The sequence below is a fragment of the Serinus canaria genome, chromosome 1A (genome assembly GCF_022539315.1).
Source record: "Serinus canaria isolate serCan28SL12 chromosome 1A, serCan2020, whole genome shotgun sequence".
Classification (NCBI taxonomy): domain Eukaryota; kingdom Metazoa; phylum Chordata; class Aves; order Passeriformes; family Fringillidae; genus Serinus; species Serinus canaria.
This window is the reverse complement of record NC_066314.1, coordinates 30,696,576-30,718,781: the sequence shown is the minus strand read 5'-3', so window position 1 is coordinate 30,718,781 and position 22,206 is coordinate 30,696,576. Positions and strand designations below refer to the sequence as shown.

Below are 22,206 nucleotides of genomic sequence, written 5' to 3'. Positions count from 1 at the left end.
ATCCATTTTGGTTTTCTTTCTGTTCCTCATCAAGGCTGACCCAATCTCACACTTCCTAATTACATCTCTTTTGTCAGAAAACAAAAGTGCACCTTTGAAGTGAGACTCCAGGAGCCAATTAGGCAGATTAGTTTCAAAACACACAGGATGCAGCAGCTCTCATTTATTGACTCTTGGATAGCTGTGCTAATGGTTTTGTCTCTAAATCATCAATGTATTAGCTCACTTGCAGCTACTCTAGTTTTTAAAAATGTTAGGAACTTGATTAGCTACCCCAGCCCAGCTGGAATATGTGGGCTGACTGTAGAGCTGTATCATCTGTTGCTCAGTTTAAAAAAAGGGGACAAAGTCAGTGAAGTGGATTGTCAGCTCAAAGTCCAGGTCTAAATGTTCCCAACTGTGATTGCTTTAATTGGCTTTATCAACAGCAATTTCCTATGTAAACAATGTATTGTTTATCTAAGATAGAGCCAGCAACACCGTAAGAAAAGGTACACATTTTTCTCCTACTATGTGGAAGTGATGAATGAATTCTAGCTTGATTTATTTTTTTCAAAGCTTTTCATTTCTGTATTTTAAACTTCCATATCATGTTATTTGTAAAAATATAAGGAATCTACAGCCATCCCTTTCCCTTGTAGTAATGGACAATAGTAAGCTTGCTGACAAATTTGATATTTCAATTTAATATTTCAACAGGAATTAGTAAGTATATCATCAGATCAGATCAGATCATGCATCAAATATCATATTTTCCTCTTGGCCTGATGAATATTAGTATTGAATTTAGTTAAGGTGAAGAAAAAACTGAGAACTGAAACATGATGATCTAAATAAATACAGAGGAATGTGAAGATTACTACATAATTTCAATTGTTGCTAACATTGTAGGGAAAAATACTACTAGACCGAATTTCTGTTATCACATGTGTGCTGGTGATCACTGCACTATGAAATCCATTAGACAGTTCCTGAAGGGAGAAAAAAACAGTTCAGAAAGGCTGTTCTTTGCAAAACATCAGCAGGGTCAGGGTTCTGTGAAATATAAATTTATGAACCTCAGCCTGACCCCACCCTACCGCAGGGTAAACTGGGTTTGTAATACTGAATTCTACTGCTTGATAAATAAAGAGGTCTTAACAGACTTTTTACTTTGATAACTTTGTTGATTTTTTTGTTGTTGTTGATGACTCACAAAACCAATTTTTTTTTCTTTTTAATGAAATCTGAACACTCTGAAGAAAACCTAAATTTTGCAGAAAGAAAATTAGTTAGGGTGAAGGAAAGGGAGAAGGACAGGGACATGGAGAGTGATAGGGACTGAGGCAGATATTCCACAGTTGCAGTGTGCAGGAGGAGACAGACATCTTGAAAAGTAAGGATTTCTGCTGTCTCTGAGGACAGCAGAAATCCTCTTCTAGAATCTGTGACAACAAAGAGAAAATTGACTTGATATGTTAAATGGCTGAGGTATCAAATAGTAGCAGTATACTAGTTGAGAGATATTTCCAAGTAGTGTAAAACTAGTTCAGTTAAAGAACACATCCATAAATATCCATTAGGTTTATTGTTAATAGGGTTACAATGTCAGATCTATCATGTAGCCAATGCATTTCTAGTGAAAATGTTCAGTTTAGTTACAGAGCTCACGAGGGTTAGAAGCTCCATTTCTTTTGTTGGAATGCTTTCCACTATGACTTCTTCAAACTTCATAAAACCTGTGCTGTAAACTTTCCTCTTTTTCTTGCTAGCTGGGTGTAATTATTAGTGGGAGAAAAAAAATTAAAAATAAATACATCGTGCTTGTGCTGTGCAGAATTGTAGTAATAGTGTTGATTTACATCAGGCAAAGATCTGAGTTCTCAAATGCCATTACTTAATCAAGCTATAAATACAGTTTTACTTGAATCTATTTTTACATAAAAGATGTGTTGATCTTTTCAGTATATACTCAATCACTTTCACAGTTTAGCATGTGACATATCAAATCCTCTCATTTTCCCCCAAATTATTTATGACAAATTGACAGCTTTTAACACCAGGCTTGTAGTGCTTTATATGATGTATGACTTCAACAGTCAGTTCCTCAAATGGTCAAATATCAATTGATATAGCTCTTTTATACAGCAGGCAAATCTCATTTAATTCTGGGAGAGTAATCTTAACTATTTCTTGCATTCTGTCAGCAATTTTTTTCTTCTTATATTGTTGCATACAAATACCTATGTTGAGGACAAATATCTTCCAGAAATAAGCCAAGAAACTTCATGGAAACTGTTTTGCCTCTGGAGTGGAGAGAAACTTTTACTAAATGAGAGTCATGACTATGACATTTTCCATAATGCTGTGGAAAAAACCAGAAAGACTACTTCTTTTACACAAGTGTTTACTGCAATACAATGGGCAGCACACCAGAACCCCAGGTAAACAGAGAGGGTCAGAAAGTTGTAGATAGCCATAAAATTGAAAATTCTCATATCCTTACATAAAGAGTTGCTTCAGCACATTAACCTGGTCTTTATGAACCTTTTTTTTTTTTAATGCATACAATTGGCTGTACTTTAGTAGACCTCTTGAAACTACTTAAAAAGATCAAGAGAGTCCCAACTGGACTTCTTACAAGAAGACTTGCATCACTCTTTAAAGATTTAAAACTAAATTTCTATTCTCCTGAACTCAATTTTAAGCTGCGGTTTTGAAGTTTGAGAAGGCCAAAGATGCCTTTCATTTCTTTTGTGAAAGTATGGATTTTATGAACAGAGCAGCAAGTATGCTTTTTGACTTTACACAACTTTGATTGCCAGAACATTTCAGGGCCATTTCTTTAATCTTCTGAGAAGATTCTCTTGATGACTCAGATTATAAAGATAGATCTCATTTACTGATCCATGCAAGCAGATGAAGTTTCTGACACTTTCATATATAATCCTCCTAACAGAAGAACTTAAGTAGATGAAATATAAAACAGACAGTTAATTATGAATATAGAAAAACTACCTGAATTAAATGAGGATTGTTCCCTATGAGCAGAAAAGCTTTAGAAGTGGAAATACGAAACTTTTTTAATGATTAATATTTTAAATTGAAGGGAATCAAATGGAATTTCAGCTGAAAGTTACCTGGAGAGCTCCATAGAAATCATATATTTAGTATAACAAATTCTTATGGAACTTGGTGCATACATGCTAGGAAAAATGAAAGTGAAGAGATAAAAGCTGTATTCAGAATGGAGATTTTAAATTACTTGATTGAGATGAGAATTTTTTTTGTTAGTGAGAAGTGAACTTGACTGACTCTTTTTACATTCCTATTTTCTTTAAATGTAAAGAGATCAGGAAAATAGCTCTGTCAAGTATTTGCTTTCTGAGGCAAATGAATAATTTTTAATGTTTGCGTTTACTATATATATATTGATATATACATAATATTCCTGGGGATTAATTTAAAAATTGAAATTCTCTGCAGTCACAGTCAGTTTCCAGAACTGCTACCTGCACAACAGATTTTAATGGTAAGACTTACTCAAAGAAATATATGCTGGTAGTTTGAAAGCTACTTCTGACATCTCCAGCTGAGAGCCATCAACTCATTGAAATCAAGTTGCAATCAAGCAAAAAAAAACTTCCAGAGCTCTAAGAAGACTCTCGGTTTCCATATGTGTTCAGAAATTCAGTAAATCCAATGCTTTGGGTGAACACCACAACAGGCATGTTCATTCTTGCTCTGTATTAAAAGCTTAACTAGAGAAGGCCACAAGCTGTCTTATTAAAGGTCTATTTGTTTCAACTCTTCTATAATGTAATTGAAATAACATTGCAAATAAAAAGTGACATTCAGAATTGCACCACAGCAGGCATAAACTCTGCATTTAACCTGTAAGTCTCTGTCATGTATTGCAACTGAAGGCAGGAGGCTAATTGTGATCTCCATTAGTTCATAAAATGTTTCAGAAACACTATTAACTGATTCAGAGACTGTGACACTTTACACTTCATAAATCAGTCATTAACCAAGAGACGGAGCTGAGCGTGTCCTCTGTGGATTGCACTCATTGTTTCCTTCCTCCTTCTTTCTTTTATTTGTGTGTTTGAAACCAAGGTTTTGGAGAACAGACTCACTAATCCCGAGAGGACACCAGCATTTTAATTGTAGTGTTCCAACCAGCAACTCATTTATGATTGTCTCACAGGCACATGTGGGTTGGAGAAGCTGAAGCAACCACAGCATGTGGCTCTGGAAGACCTCTTCACTCTCTCTGCTCACCTAATAGTCTTACGAACAAAGCTGGTTTGGAGTGCTGCTCATCAGTCCATACTCCTCACACACACAGCCTGTTCAGAGCTGCTTTCAGTAAAATGCAAATAGCAAAAATAATGTGTGGTTTTGAGAGCTATTTACTTGCTGACATGGATAGCTGGGCTTAGGATGGCAGAACAGAGATGGTGTGGATGATACTTAAGCAGAGATAATCTGTTTCTCTGTTATAGGTCATCTGTTTCTCTATCTTGAAGCAAGTGGCTACTGTGACATAAACATTTCACTGAGTGACTACAACATAATACACAACAATCTATCATGCAGATGCAAAACCATCTTGCAGTAAGAATGCTACTCAGTGGTAATCACGTGTATTTTTAGTTAGAAACCATTTTGAGAGACACAACAGTGCATTTTGAAAGTCCCTGTGAAAAAAAAAGTGAGAGAAGAACTAGCCAGGTAAAGACCAGCTCCTAGAATCCACTTACTTGTTTTTAGCTTAGATATCGCTCACATATTAATGGGAAAGCAGAGATTTTCCCCTTTGTTGCACCTTGTCTCGAGACTAGGAACAATGAAAAAGTAATACAGCAACAAACCCCATTAAAAAAAAAAAAAGGCACATGAATAGAGAAATATCTTTAAATTTATCTGATTTTTTTCTGAACCATGAAGATCTTTTCAGGTCAGAAAAGAAAGGTTAGAAAGTGAGTAGCTGTGTTATACATTTTCTTCAGGGATGTAGCAATTTCATGCTGAGAACTTATTGCCTGCAACTCCGTAACAGGGGAAGTGGTTCTTCAACTGCTAAAAGGTGACATGGAAAACAGCATGTGTTCTGAGAGCATAAAAATATTAGTGATTACTGATATTATCCTTTGAATTCACAGGTTTCACCTTTCTTTACTGAGGTCTCTAGCCACGACTTCTTGTATACTTATAAAGGTAGGAAAATGGGCCTAGAAATTTGCTTGGAAATTTCCTGTAATAATTCACAGAACAGATATGAAACAAATTTAAATTATCTTGCATTTTAATTTCTTTTCATTTATACTGTGATTCTATTCAAAAGGACAATTTTCTAAAAGTATAAAGTATCCCTAAATAAAAAAAAAAAACCTCAACATTTTTTAAGGAGTGGAAGAGTGATCTATGGAAGTGTTCTGTGATTTTGTTACAGCTGAAACTTGTTTTTTGTTCCTTCCACCCAGCCTAAGGTAATTCCAGCATGTGATTGCTAAGAATTTTCCCAGTCACTTGTGTTGGCCAAAAAATTTTTGACCAAGAATGTATTTTTTCCATAAGGTGACCATACACTTCTTAGCAGAGGAACTCTCCTAGGTACAGGCACTCTTGTGTGCAAGAATCTATTCACAAAGACCTTTGATTGATTCATGTGAATTTTTTCATGCTTTTGGTAAAATATATCAGAAAGAGAATTCCCCAAATTAAAAACCTTACTTTTTCCCTGTCTTTTACGTTCATCCGCACTTAAGCTTACAAACGCAAAAGAAAGAAGCACACAAATTATTTAGCCTGAAAGTTTTGTGATCATCCCTTGGCAGGGTTTGGGGCAGGGTGAGGAAGAGTCTGGACTGTGTTTAAAACAGATACTTCTTGGTGTAGCCCAGTGAGACCAGAGCACCTTGCAGCACAGAAGCAAGGCATTGCTCAGCGGTGTATTGTGGATGGTTAGCTGTATTCTGGGGAATGTGCAAAAAGTGTGAGGCCAGCAATTTCCACTTCAGGCTCTACACTCAGCTCTCTTGTCAGCACTCCGGGGAAGGTGAGAGAAAGGTTGTCCTCGATGCCTAGCAGTGACTGTTGCTTCAATAAACAGAAAACACATTGCTGAGTCTGAGGACACAGGTGTGGGAGTAGGTTATTAACAGATATTCAAACAGGGGTTGTAAATGGCTCCAGGGTGATTCATGCTTGTTGTTGATGCCCTACCCCAACTGAAGTACTTAAAACAGTTCTCTGGTTGTAAACTCCTGTTAGTGTCACTCTTAAGAACAAAGAGGTATATCACACTTTCAATACCTAGGACTACATCTGCTAACAGCCCACTTGCAACCCTTTGCCACTTGCACTGAATCTCCAGGTTGCTGCTGCTGCTGCTGTTACAAAGACAGAACTTAAAAATTAGATTTTAATATGTTTCCCTTGATTAATTTTAAGAGAAAAATCTTGCTTTAATAAACCTGAGTGGAACCCAGAATTAAGACCATTTAATGACACTGTTACTTGTGGGAATAACATTGCCAGAAAGATTAACACCCTAAGAAAATAATTGCTACTTTGAGGCAATTTCTCATTTTCAGTAGCATTTTGTATCCAGATGAAACTTTTATGCCTCTGGGTTTGTGGGTGGGAAGAAAAATACCTAGTTCTGTGCAGCAGTCATTTTCAATTAGCAGTGTGGCCTGGCAGCCAGGAGGGCCAGCTGTGTCCCGGAGTGCATCAGGCACAGCATCACCAACTGAGCAAGTCCTGCTTTGCTCTGCACTGGTGTGGCCTCGCCTTGAGTATTGTGTGCAGTTTTGGGTGCTAAGGACATAAAGATATTGGATAGTGCCCAAAGAAGGGTAACAGAGATGGTGAAGTGTCTGGGCAGGAAGCCTTGAGTAGAGGCTGATATCATTTGGTCTGTTCAGCCTGGAGAAAAGGAGACTGAGGGGAGAGCTCACAGCTGTCTGCAACTTCCTTCAGAGGAGAAGAGGAGGTGCAGGCACTGTTCTCTTCTTTGTGGTGACCAGTGACTGGACCTAGAGAAATGGCCTGAAGTTATCAGGGGATGTTTAGGTTGGGTATTAAAAAAAGATTCTTCACCAAAAGGGTGGCTGGGCACTGGAACAGGCTCCAAGGGAAGTGGTCATGCACCAAGCCTGACAGAGTCCAAAAATCATCTGGACAACACTCTCGGGCACATGGTGTCTTTTCCAGGGCTTGAACTCAATGAGTTGAACTTGGTGACCCTTGTGGGTCCCTTTGTGAATTTGTATCTCAAACAAATACAATAAATCAAAAGCCCAATCCAAAGTAAACACACACAAAAAGACCCCTATGGATTTTATTAACACCCAACAACAAGGCCTTTTTAATATTTGTAGTGGACATCAGCTGAGTGAAAAGAAATAGATTATCAATGCCAATCTACCTTTTTTCTCCCAGTCTTTTAAAAGCTGTGGGTATTGTGACTTTTCAAAGCAATGCATTTGCTGTGAGACACTCAGGGAATTATGAATCCACCAGGGATTTTTGCTGTGCAAAAGCAATATTTTGTGTACTAGCAATTATTTTTACTAGTGTTCCTTCACTTTGCATAAAATATTTTATGTTGGAAGACACATAGTACAGATAGTAGACTGTCACTATGCAAAATGAAAAGTAAGATTGCTCACTTCTGTGGCAGGAAAAAATATGAGTAGGAAAGAAACTTGGTCCTGAATCCCCAGAAGCTTCAGAAGAGGGAATCATGGGGTCATTCATGTCAGCCAGAACTGAATCTGTCTCTCAATATGTCTGATGAATAATGTGATCATTGCTAAACCCTGTTGTTTCATAAATTGAATCCAATTTTCCTTTTATGTCCATTTAGAAGGTTCAAAATGGAATTGAAAATCTTTGTTTTGTAATTAAGGCAAATAAGCATTTTTTCTGTGAGGGAAAAAAAAAAAAAACCCTCTTCATTTCATCCTCAACCATTTTCCCCCAGTTATTCAGTTCAGTGATTGAACTGAAAAACTATGGTGCCTAACTGCTATTCATTTATCATTCAGGCCAAACTGGAATTGCTGTTATTAATCAAAGTATATTTTGATGGTTGGCAAAATGAATTAGTATTCCTCCAAAATAGACTCTTTGTAGGTGAGAAACTGATACATGTATGATATATCAAAATATGTTGCCATTTCTTTTGGTACCTAGAGACAGCTTTAGGGTTCTACAGGACCATTTCTGAAAATATTTATTTTGTGGAAAATACAAGCACAAACAAGTTTAGTGATATCTGAACTAGATTATCTAGGATAGATATTTTCTTTTAGTATTCAGTTAAAACTATTTCAAAAGAAAGCTTTGAGAGTTCTCTTATGTTTTCATAACACATTTTCCTAAATATTTCACACTAATTTTGTGCTGAGAATTTAATGCCATATAAAAGTTTAATTAAATGCTTGTGTAGTTTGTAGGTCTTCATGAACTTTCACGAGGACGATAAAACAGAAACAGATTGAGCTGATAAACTTCTGCTTGTCTTAAATTAGGAAACAAGTAAAGCAGCATTAGCAAATTTTCCATTCCAATTTCATAAACATTAAAGTATTCAAATAGACTATGCACATTTCCAGCTTATGAAAAATGATATGAAGGGGAAGTAGGAACAGCAGTAAGAATTGACTTCAACTCTATACAGTTGATATACAAGGCATGAAAATTATTCTGCTGTCAGTTTATAAGTTTATATATACATAAACATATATTGCTTGATTAACTATGTTTACACAATTTCCAAGGGTAAAAAATTATAATTAAATTCTGAAATAAGAAACACATAAAAGAAAACGGTTCATAGGTGTTTTTTAATGAAACAAAATAAATCCTTGTATAGATATTACTCTTAAAAGCACTCAAATTAAAACTGACAATTTGCAGGCAATAAAATCTAATTTGATCTTAAACTGAAATAATATTTTCAGGATTTTAGGATGATATCTGTAAATGTTGAGCGGTATCTCCTCTGGGCATGCATTTTGATTAATTTTTTCTGTTTGGAGACTTCACAATTTCCAGGAAATTTCTCAGAGGTCCTTTTTATCATATAGGGTCCAAACTGTCAGAAAATAAGTTTATTTTTGTGTTTTGTTATTTAGGTTGTTTTTGTTTTGTTTTGTTTTGGTTTTGGTTTGGTTTGGTTTTTTTGTTTTGGTTTTTTTTTTCTTACTGTTGCTGTTGTTGGGAGATGTTACAGCTGAGATGGTTGGTGTATGGGTGTTCACTCCTTCCATCACACCCCCAAAAACTCTCTTCCTCTCCCTGAGCAGCAGGGCTAGTGTGTACAAACCTGGCCTCAGCAGATGAGCCTGTGGGCTGTGGTCTCCCCCACCATGAACCCAGGCAGAGATGATTTTCAGCACACCTGCTGAGTTTGGCTTCCCTAGTGAATTCATTCTTCTGCCTCAGCCTTGTTTACTTCTCCTTAGACCTAAGATATTTGGGCAAGAGTACCACCTTTATCTTATCTCAAGTTCCCATCCGAGTCCAAATTCCTGCCTGGAGGCATATTTGGGGAGGGGTGGCCTTCAGTGGACAGTAGTCCCTACAGTGGACAAAGGTACTTCGATGAGCTTAACGATGTTTAAAACATTAATCATTGATTCAGTCTCTGGCATTTGCACGATCAGTATCAGTGACAAAGTTAGGAGGAGAAGAACATATGAAAGAAGGGAAGTAAATTAATTTCCTCCCAGGACCATTTAATCTAAATTCTGACTAAATCCCAGAAAAGGAAATCATCTAAGATGAATATTATTTTTGACAAATTACTTTAAATTCTTCTATATTAATGTGAAATATTGATTTGAGGTAATTTTCAAATAGTACATGAAATCTGAGATTATAAAATTTTAAACTGAATTCAAGACAGTACAGTCCCAGATGTTTTAATATCCATTTGCACTGATAAAAAGCAGGTAAAATGTCCTAAAAATATAAATCTGACTCAGTGTTTCTGGATTTTGTCCAGGTCTATCATCTTTTATATCTTGTGAGAAAAAAAAAAGTGAAACTTTGGATTAGGTCAAGAGTTCCTTTGTGCAGAAAACAGCAAGACTGAGGTCTAATGCTAGTCAAAAAAAGAACAGAATCATACTCTCACATACAGGTTTTGAGGTGAGAACATCATCATGGTCTACAATAGGATGCTGTAAGAAGCTTCCATGACAAAACCAGGCCTTCTGTGAATGGATATATTTTAACTAAGACAGACTTACAGTCTGATGTCACCAAGTATGGGTAATTACAAGTCACCTAATGAAACGGAGCTACTTATTCAACCAGTGGATCACAATCACCAATTATTTGACTCTTGTAATACACTTTATATATAACTTAATTTTCTTTGACTTTTGATTCAGACTTTACATTTAAAAAACACCACTGATACCTCTGATCTCTATCTGTAACGTAAGAAGATGAAGCAAGACATAATGTGCAATGGCAAATGCAGATGCTTGCCATCCTCTAGCCACCTGTGTCCTCTTCAGATTCCCAAGACTGTTGAAAAACAGTTGCTAGAGGTCTTGCAATGACATCAGCCAGCCCTTCGAGTATTCTCAGATTAATCCCATCAGGTCCCATAGACCTTTAGGGAACCAGCTGGCACAGCAAATCCCACACAAATTCAGGGCTGACTGCATGTTATAGATTAGGAACTTCAATGAAGGATAATGTTTTTAATGTCCTGATCAGAGGAATAAAACAGTGTAAGCTATTAATGTTGAATTGCAATGGCAATGCAATCTATTTACTTGACTTGGAATAACAAGCAGAGTTACAAGGGCTCATTACTAGAATGAAATAACATTTGTTGATAAACAAACAGTAACAGTTGATATTAGAAACAGATTACAGACTGAGGTCACCATTTATCTTGCCACTACACTAATAAAATACAAAAGTTCAGTTATAGGAATGATTTTTCTGAAATCAGTATCTATTTCTCAGCAATGTATTTTAGTCATGCATTTAGATTCAGTGAGGCAACATATCCTTAGGCATGCAAGTGATATCAGCTGTGTCTCTGAGCAGGGTTAAATATCATATCTTGTTCATTGTTTCAAAGGGACAATTTTACTACTAGATTTTTTAAATTTTTTTTTGGTCTTTTGTTTGGTCAATGCTTGAAAATGGATTTTTTTAAATAATTAAAACAGTCAGATATGCAACTATTACAAGGGTCCATAATCAAAACAAAATCTAAACATATTTTGGTAGCTAAATCAAAACTTATGTATCAAAACTTATGTAAGATTATATGTCTAATAAAAATAGATTTACATGTATTAGTAATATAACAATCATTTGCTTTGATAAAGTTATTTCTTTCTTATTTGATAGTTCATCTTTTATAGCTTTGTTTTCTAGTAGCCGACTTTTCATCTCCCTAAAAGGTGTGTAGGTAGTATGCAAAGGTGATCTTAATAGTGTCTCTAACACCCCCCATAGTACCTTAATTTTAATTATCCAATCACATTCTGTAAATAACAATTTAACTGGGGCAAGCAATCATAGACTGAAGTCAATTTACAAAAACATAGAAACAGATAACATTCAGAGGATACAAAGTAAGACTTATCTACCTACACTATTTCAAGACATGTGGATAAATTTCTCTTCTGTAGCAAAATGAGTATTGGTGACTAAGGAATAACATTCCATGTACATAGAATATAGGAACACATCCAAGTCCAAGTAACGGGGAAAAGAAACCCAGGTGGCATTTGAGTTATGTATGAGAATAAATCCTAATTATGGTGAAATTAGGAATAGCAAGGGGTTGGTACAATGCTCTGTTACTAGCAGTAGCTTTTCTCCACAGGAAATCTTGAAGTTCTGTTTCTGTATGCAACAATAAGTGATTTTGAGGTCTTTGCTACAACTGAATAGTGAATCAATCTAAGTATCTATGAATATTTGCACATGCTGAAGGTGTAAATAATATACTCTTAAGAAGACTAAGAAAATAGAATTTACATCCTTTCAGAAAAACTTTACATGGAAATTTTATTTTCATTTTTCTTTTTTTCACCCAATTGCTTATTATACACAATTTTCATTGTAATTTCCCATAAATATATATGGACAAACTTGACATATTACACAGTAGTACAAGCCTGGAATAGAAGTTAATGAACAGAAATGCATTTAAATACAATTTAATGCAATGCTTAAGCACTTTACAGGGTTAATATACATTATGAACAATGAATTTTGTCAGGTCAAAAAAAAGGATTTGGCATCTATAAAGTTATCATTCACTCATATCTCTTTGGAACATAAATAGCACCTCTAGCTAATAAATGATTGTCAAAAAAAAAATCTAGCCAATATATTCAAGTAAAAACCATACAGTATTGCAAAATACAGAAAGGAAGAAACAACTTTATTAGTCAACAACAATGGTTACTGCATGTTTTATTATTGCATAGCAATACCAGGTTCTGTTGATAAGCTGCAGATGCGGTGAACTTTCCAAGTAGGCTGCAAGTGGAAAATGCATCTGTATCACTCTTTGAGGAAGGGAATTTATGTAAATGACTTATGTACCACTCTGAAAAATCTCCCAGTAATTTTAAGGTATAACTTTTTAATAGAGTGAGAGCCAAATGTAGACTTTTCATGGGCTTGCCTACTTGCAGACAAATTAAAACCACCTAAACCTGTAAAATGTGCAATATATTGTCAGTTTTTTAATGACTACTGTTCTGGAGAATTTCACATATTAATCTAACAGGAATATTGTTTGCAGGGGCTTGAATATTCTCACTTTCCATACTTGTTACAAAAAATATCACGTCCACCAATATTTTGTATGAACTGGTCATACATATCACATTAGCTGAAAACTGAGTCTATTGGTTGCAGTCTGTTCAGAGACCATTCAGTTAAAATTTCCACCGCAATGACACCCCAGCAACAAGTTCACCAACAATGCAGGTTTTGCCATCTACCTCAATGAACATTCTCAGTGATCTTAGGCTGCTTTGAACTGAGTCGTGGTTGGAAACCAGTGTTACGTAATACTGCAGCTTTTTGAAGTATTTTCTACTATAAATAAATCTAGCAGGAACAAAAAAATAGCATATGCTCTTACAAAAAAGCTTCAAATTTTTCTGCCATTTGTGGAAGTTTTTTATTTGCTTACAATTATGTTTGATTTATCAGGCACAATATGCAACTTACTCTAAAATATTATATATATTTTATATATACATCAATATATATAATATATATAAATTAGAGTTTTATATATAGGGGAATACATATATACACATATACCACATCTGCATATATATTCCCTTATATATGTCCATATATACATTCACAGACGACATAAACCATTTTCTCTGGCAAAAAGAAAAATGAAGGTTATAAACTGCTCAAAGAAGGCTTGAAAGGAAATAGATTATTTCCTTTGGGGTTAACAGACTTGCCTGGATATTTATTCAAATATATCCTCTGTATTTTATAATCTACATTCAGAGTATGTGGTGGGATTTTTTTTTCAATTTATTTACATAGACTATTAAAAGAATAGATATTGTGCGTTAATTTAGGGACTGATTCATTAGGAATATTATGCAGGCATAGAAAATTTGCCAGCTGTAACAAATCCTGTGTTTGCTGTGTTATATCTGATGGTCCTGAGATTTGGAATGGAGAAAATAAGGCTGAAATCTCCACTGAAGCCACATCACCTCCAATGTAAAGCTCTTTGATTGGTATTTTTGTGTTGGCTTTGGTGGACTGTGTACTAAGTCCTAGAAGGCAAGAATGGTTTGAAGAATATCTTTGAAGGAACAATCATCTCTGGTTTTTTAAAGAGCATATGAAGAATAATCATCCTTCCTTGACCCCAATCTAATACTTTGTGACAACTTCCTTCAACTGCCCAATAAAGGAAAAGCAAGATAAAATTTGCTATTATTTCTAAACCAGAAACACTTTCTTTCCCAGGGATGCAAAATACAAAATGTTCTGTAATAATTTTATAAACTGTTTGGGTATATTAACTTTGTTGATTTCCCTAACTCAGAAATTGTAAGAAAACAAAAAAGAATACCAGGTCAGCATCTCACAGAAAGATCATTAGACTTTGGATACCTAAATGACACACTGAGTTTTTAAACCAGATCAGTGATGCAAAAACTTCACAGGTTAGGGTTAAGATTAAAGATATGTGAACTGATACAAAGATGTGGACACAGATATGCCCTGCCTTGAAAACAGAAGTGTAAGCAGCTTTAAATATTTGGGAGACTTTCTAATAGTCTGTACAGGTTTTACCATTATGCATTTTGTTAACTCTGTTCTTCCAGGGTTGTGCAAGTCTCCAAAGTTCAACTGAGAGGTAGATGATGAGAAAAATTTGAACTGCAAAACTACAACATGCAAATTATGTTGAAATCACACAGCAATGCTTTTGCAAATTCTGATCAAAAATGTGATAGCACATGCAAGCACTTTGATTATATATATATTTGCACAAATATCAGAAGTTCACCCAAAAAAATTCCAAAACAGCCTTATTAAAACTGGTAAGCCATCTCTGAAAATAATTATTTTAAAATTTCCTTTATATTACTCTCTGTGAGTAGAAAAATAGTCATCTATAGAGAAACTAACAAAAAATGCCTGATTTAATTTTGTTACAGGCAAAATTGTCAGTGTCAATTATAGCATGTTCATCTATAAAAGTAGTGACTGGCTTCGTTTAGTGAAATCATGATAGCAGTCCAAAATCTGGCTGCATGTGGTATCTTTAACTTAAGTATCCCAGTAATATCTCTCCACTAATATTCACAACCAGACATGAAAGAAGGAAGTGAAAAATGTTGCATTTGGCAGCATAGAAAATGTGTCATTTCAGGAAAAAAACAAGAAATAATTAAGGATAAGTCACTACATACCCAGTCCAAAATTGTTGTTACATCAAAATGAAGTATGGGGTGGTGGAGGTGGAGAACGTTTAAAAGGAATGAGAAATCTCTGGGAGGAACAATCATGTACACATTGCCAAATGTTTTTTAAGCACAGTGGATGCTGATATGCAACATGGCCATTAAAATTCATGTGAATTTTGCATCCATGTCAGTGAAATTGCTGCAATTCACTTCAGCAGTAAGTAAAGCTGTACCTCCTCTCAATAAGGACAGCATCACTTAAAAAAATCTGTTTGAAGATGAAGTAAAACTTTCCCTGGCTCTGTCAAAGCAGTTCACAAAAAACACTCCTGAAATAAAAGCATTCCAGTCTTTCATATAAAATGATGCTCTTCTGAACTTCATGGGAATACAGAATTAACAACAATTGCAACCACAGTTCAATGGGGAGAGATGGGAGGGGTGAAATGTTGATACGCTTCTGAAATAGTGCTGAGAATTGTTAGTGAAGAGTCTTTCTCTGGAGTTGGAAAGGGCAATACAGGAGAATTCTCCAGCTAATAGAGTATGTGACATAAAAAAACCCAAAAGAGAGAGAAGTATCTGGATGTGTACTTTAAAAAAACTTGAAATTTAACCCTGATATGAAATTGGGGAAAATACTTCCTGCTAGTTTTAAAATTTTCACATCATTTTTTGTAGAAGAGAAAAGGGGCAATCAGGCTTAGCAATACTGTAGTAGACAAATTAAAAGAATGAATAATAAATGAGAACAAGACCAATTAAGGATTTACTTGCACTGACTGAGACTACAGATTCTCACAGTGCATAGAGACGCATGTGCTAGAAAGTTGGAGTACATTTCTTCATCACTGATCAGGGGAATGTCTTAGTCCTGACCCTTCAGTGGTTCAAACTGAGGGTGAGGCAATTAAGAGAAACCAGAGCAATTCAGAGAAATTATGCATATACCCGGGTCTAATCTCAAAAGCAGAAATGTAGGATGAAATGATTTATAGTACAAATTACAGGTCAGTGTAAGTAGGAGTGATATTCAGGAGTTTGAAGGCAAGTTACACTAATTTCACTACTTAGATGTTCAGAATAAAGTTGAATCAAGGCAATTTATTATTATCACTACTTTTAGAAATAGGAGCTACCTATACTAGGCAATTGCCCCTTTAGGACCTGTTATTTGGAAGAAGTGGGTTTTTAATTCAAGGCAGTTTTTGCATAGATACAGTTCCAATTTTCTTCACTCATCTCTGGGTTTTAAGTTCTTTAATATTCAGTAGTATCAAGAGTATGCTGATGGGTTTTATTTTGTTGCTGTTATTAAGAGAAAGAGTAATGAAAGGGGTATATGGAAATGCTTAACTTGGCTTTTCCTACTTTATATTGCTCTAGTTGCCTGCCGCATCATTTTGCCTTATGGGATTAAAAACTGCACATTGGTGAGTGGTGGTAAAGCAGCCCTTGCACTCCTACTACCTTTTAACATAATGGACCAGAGATGAAGGAGTAGTATTTCTGTAGAGTGTTTATAGAAATTTTTATTTCCTCTGAGATAGTGAGATAATTTTTTGCTACTAGTGATCAGATGTGTCTATGGCTCGAGGAACTTTGTTTTTCCCTTATTTCCTATGCCATGTTGTTTTGTATTCTAAGATCCTGCATAGAACAGGCAAGTTGCCTGCATATTTCCTGAGAGACTTTTTTTAAACATCATTTTTCTGAATCCCTTATTTACTCAACAGCAACTTTTAACAGCCTTCAGTCAAAAGCTGACACTCCTTGTATTCTACCATTATTGTTAATCATGCTCCTTTATTGCAAAGAGAGCAAATAAGCACCTACAATTTTACCTCAGACATTTTGGTTCAGTTCCTGTATTTATCTCTTTTCAAATAATCTCTGCATTTCTATCAGTGGCTACTGAGAGCAGAGTGATATTCCTGATGACCACTCTGCAGAGCGTGTGGTAGGATTTTCAGATAAAATTTCAGTTCATCTTTCACAATCCAGTATTTATACCTGATAATGCTCACTGCAGGAAAGCTTAGTGTCTATGAAACTCATCCCTTTCTGGTTATGGGCACACAAAGCCTTCACAGCTCCTGGAATTCACTCAGTATGTTTGTACAGCCAAAAAGAGAGCAATGTTTCATGTCATGGGGTGCTGGCAAGGCTAAGGTTCAGATGGAGGTGCAGTGTATTTGCTTCCTCTCTGAAGCTGGGGCTTGGGAGAGGAACTGTAATTTTACTGGGACTGAATCATTCCTCCTTACGAAGCACACGGCTCGAGTCTGAACATGCAATCCATATTTTATCCCAAAACTCTGAAATGCACATATTTTGATTCTGATGCTCTTAAAAATGTTGGAGAAGGATTTGTTGGAGAAGTTAGGTTTTCCTGAATATAACTAGGTAAAAAGTAGGTATTAAATTCTGTACCATGATGAGAGTAGATTCATATTTCTCCCCAAAACAGTGATGAGAAAATTTAAAAAAATCAGCATTAGAATGGAACTTTATAAAATGATAAACCAGTAAAACAGAAGCAAGCAATTTCAACATTTTTAGAAGAAAAATTAAAATAATATTGAACATAATAATATTAAGAAATTACTTTCTTCAAAGCCCTCCCATATCTACTAGATTTTACTGTTTTTTTAATTTTGTTATTGGCACTTCAAAGTGTGTTTATCACAGTTACCTCTCTGTCCAATATATTTCCAACTTTTTGAGATTTAGAAGACGACTAAAATGAATAATTTTCTTTTCCTGGAATTGAGTGTAGGTGTATCCTGCATAAACAGTGCATAAATGTTTTATGAATCAGACCCTTAATTTTCATAATTTTTGAGGCATTTATAAGCATCCCTCCAAAATGAATAGCACCTTTCCTTACCTAAAAATAGAACAGAAATGATTTCACATACTATCTTCAGAAGCTTGCACTTTTAACATTCAAAGCAGTACTAAATAATTTGTGTAAAGTAAAATTGTAGGTTTATGCTTGTTTTGTCTAAAGGAAGAGGAACAATTGTGTACATTTTTATTTATATGATGGTCTGCATGAAATTGTAGACACAAGACTAAACATCCTGCGTAAAACTGATGCGTCAGTACAAAGCTTCCAGACTGGCATTGTCAAGGTGCCTTGCAGCATTTTTGCTCAAAGCAGCACTACAGAAAAAGAAGTAGCTTTTCACTAAATTCTTGGGAAAGGGAAGTGGGAACTGGGAAGCTACCCATCTGCAAAGATCTGAAGTTAGATCTTAAATCTCCTCTCAAGAAACCATCAAACAACTAAGGACTTGTCAATAAAGCCAAGCATCTACTTTGAAGTCATTGTCATGAAACTCATTAAGGCCACAAAAGCCAGGGGTTAGTATCCTTTTAACATCAGCAGATTGTGAATTTAGTCCCTTTAGGAAAATGGCTTCACAGTCTGATCCAGATCCTTCAGCTACACAGAAATACAAAGTCAAACAAACTGATTGCCACTCTTGTTAGAAATGTAAATCTTGGGTTTAAACCTTTTATGTACAGGCAGATTTTAGCTAGTTTGAATTAGCAAGGTGTGAATATACTTTGAATTCAAATGTATATGTTGAAGTACTATCAGCTATCACTGGAAGAAACTACTTCTGGAATATATTATAAATCAGCTTTTTATTGCATCTTAGAGACGCATTTACCAATTATTTGTCTCCTACACTTAACTTTTATATCCATAATTGCTTACACAGCCATATTTTTTATCTAGTGGGTGTACAAAAGAGAAAAATGTTTCAGTATGCTACAGTCAGGTATTATGTCTCTATTGAAACAAATCTTTATGTTCTCTTTAATAGTGATGGTAAGTAGAATTTGGACAGATTATTTCAAAAGACTTTAACCACATCGTAAAGATGAATGCAAGTCTCTTCCCAAATAAGAGTAAAAGATACTCTTGCACTACATACACTTCTGAAAAAAAACTGTTTGTCATTGGAAGGCTTTATAGCCTGGTTTATCTGACTCTTGATTGTCCAGAGTCAAAATTCAATAGACTCAATTTGCATTGAGTCACTAGCTCTGTAATCATGATTTTGTATCACTGAAACAAATTAACTGTAGATAGTAATTTATTTAGCTTTGAGTCTTGCCACAGGGCAAAAATCTGTTCCCATCCAATATTGTGACTGATCATTATTACCACGAAACCTGGCCTGTGCCTTGAAGACATATTCCTAATGGAAGTCATAAATGTTGCCTTCTGAGCTATATTTCAGATTAAATATTGGTTTCTCTTTCTGATGGATCTTCAAGAGCTTTATCAGCTCTGCTGGAAGCATCTTCATTCTCATTGTTTGTTAATGGTTCTGCTTCCTTTGGGTCAGCGTTCTTCTGTGCTTTCTGTTTCTCATCTTCTAACTTCTTCTCTTTTGCCAAAAGCCTGTAGTTGATGGCATTGCCAATGAACAACCAGATACTGGCCACAGTCACAATCACTCCGCAGACAAAATACATGTACTGATATTCCCCAGTAACATCTACTAACCAACCTGAAATACAAAGATAAGAAGAGAGAAAAAGAGTATTTAGACTAGGATACCAAATAAAATCCACATCTTTCCCTTGGAAAAAATATCTACATATTTTTTCATTTTGGAGTTGGAGCAGAAATGCATTTTCAACAAGTTAAAGCTGTCTTTCACAGACAGTGAAACTCTTAAAAAACTCCTGTATTAATCAAGATAGCAATTGCCTTTGAGGACACTGACAATAATAAAATGTTGAAGAACAAAGTACAGCTTAATGAATAATGACAGTTTTTCAGCTCTTTTATTTTCATTCTTTCATTACCTTATTATTTTATTCACCTCCTAATTGTGTTTTCCTATTGTTTGGAGTGACAGTCTGACACTCTCTGAGGCTGCATAAAGACAATAGGATGAAGAGGTATGTGCCTTTTTAGGCTGCTGTCTCTGTGCATCAGCTGCCTGCTTTTCACTTTTACTTTCCTCTGACTGGTGAAAGAGATAGAAAGGCTTCTCCCTTCAGCCATCACGCTCAACTGCTGAGTTTTAAACTCTGAACCCTGTACCTAAAACTTACAATCAGACCTCTGAGATTAAATTTCTTTATGACAAAGAGAGAAAAATATAACAGTTCTTCCAATTTATGAGACATTCCCTCTAAATTTTCCCAATTCCCAAATTAACACTTGTATGTATCCAAGTCTTTAGCTCTGAACTTTCCTACACTATAATTGAAACTCACAGGGTGAGCTGCACACTTCAATTCAGTATGCATTTGGATGCTTTTACTGGGCTAAAAACATAATGCCAGCCTATTCACCTGATACACGTTTACAAGCTATGAAATTATTCCAGAATTTTCTTTTTGTTTTCACAAACCTAGTAATAGGACAAACTCAAATAGCACTGCCAGTGTACAATTAACTTATTAGTGTAAATTGTGCAATTTGACGATTTTTTATCAATGAAAAGTCTCATAAAAATATATTTAAAACCAAAATTCTGAATTAGCAATGCTTCAGCATACTATTTTAAAACATATGAACTAGTCAAAACTGGACCTTAGCTTTTCCACATATTCACCCCCTTTGTTGCCTCTGTTTAACAAATTAAACCAATTATTCATGGTGTTATAGCACCAATAAAATGCTTTCCAAAACTCCTGAAAAGTTTATATACTGAAAAATAAATAACTGTGTAAGCTACTGCTCCATAAATATTGGATTTAATATCTTTTGGGTTCATACTGATTTTGGAACCTGACTGGAAAGGCTGGACTCCAGTGGTTACAGGCTTAGACCCCCCACTAGGTGGCACAGAAAGAGTCTGTGTGAGGATATATTTTGCTCTACCTTTGCCAAAGTAGATTTGTATGTTAAATGATTAGAAAAATATGGAATGCTTTTAGTTGTATTAAAAATTTACTTGTATAAATAATATTTTACTCAAGTGAGTGGAACTGTTTTGGAATATTTAGAATTTCACTCAATAATGCTATTTTCATAGAGATACTGACAGTAATCTGAAGTATTTCAGTACATATAAATGCTTTCAGGCACACAACATTGCTGACTTCTAAGGCAGTGCTAATGTGGGTACAATGCTAATGTTCATTAGGCTGGCAATCTCACTATCTTTTTATTCTCATATTGTTGGGCTTATACTGCAACACACACACAAGGTACACACCAATGCTTCTCAATAAAATATTTTACTATCAGGCTGTTATGGTACAATTCTAGTAACAGTGAAAACATTAAGAACAATGTTTATATTAATTAAGAACAATGTTTATATTAATTCAACATTTATATTAAATGGAAAGAAATAGATTCTTACCTCCTAGAGGAGGGCCTATGAGCACAGGGCAGCATTCCACGATGGTGACAAGTCCCACTGCACTGGAAAATCTGGCAGCTCCAACAAGGTCCATCAATGTCTCAAAAAGAACACTGCTAACCATTCCAAATGCAAACCCAAAAAATACAGCGTATATCACCAAGCCAGTGTAATTTTTTGCCAGAGGGCACAAGATATGACAGACTCCGTTGTACAAGACAGCAAAACTAAAAAAATACTGAATCTTTGGCCGGATAAACCTGGAGTTTGCTACAAGTCCCATGGAAGGCCTAGCAAACATGTCTACAAAGGCTAAGATAGAGAGCAAAAAAGCAGCAGAATATTCATCAATTCCCTTGTGCTTGGCATAAGGAGCCAGGAATACTATTGGAGCAAAGAAACCAATAAACATAATGACATTTCCTGACAAATATATCAGAAACCCTCTGTGTTTGAAAAGGGACAGATCTAGATACTTATTCATAGTTTGCCAACAAGACTTCTTGTTGTTTTTGTGCAAGGCAGAATCTCCTGCGCCTTTTTCAACATCTTTTTTCACAGGAGGGACTTTTTTTGGTCCAACAGGTCTCATAAGTGACCCAGCCACACAGCAGTTCAAAAGAAGTCCTCCCAGAATAAGAAAGCTTCCTTTCCAGCCAAAAGCATTAAAGAGGAATTGATTGAGAGGTGCCAATGTGCTCAGAAACACTGGACTTCCAGCCATTGCCAATCCATTAGCGATGGGACGCTTCTTATAGAAATACTTGCCAATCATGGTCAAGGCAGGCTGTAAGTTGAATGCTAAACCCAGACCTAAACAACACATAAAAGACAGTATTATTGCAGATCATGAAGAGAAAAACATATCCCAGCTCTTTCAAGTTATTTTTAAAATGACCATTATCCAATCCATTGAT

At 35.4% G+C, this 22,206-nt stretch overlaps 1 protein-coding gene across 1 annotated transcript in view; it reads right to left on the bottom strand.

Moving 5' to 3' along the window:
* Positions 1-12,050: 12,050 nt before the first annotated feature.
* Positions 12,051-22,206, bottom strand: part of SLC16A7 (solute carrier family 16 member 7) — an 80,394-nt gene continuing 70,238 nt past the window's right edge. Inside the window, exons 4-5 of the mRNA XM_030238243.2 lie at positions 21,290-22,102; positions 12,051-19,474 (exon numbers count right to left, since the gene is read on the bottom strand). Coding sequence (XP_030094103.1) covers positions 19,203-19,474; positions 21,290-22,102 — 1,085 coding nt within the window. The 3' untranslated portion in view covers positions 12,051-19,202. The remainder of the gene's footprint in view (positions 19,475-21,289; positions 22,103-22,206) is intronic.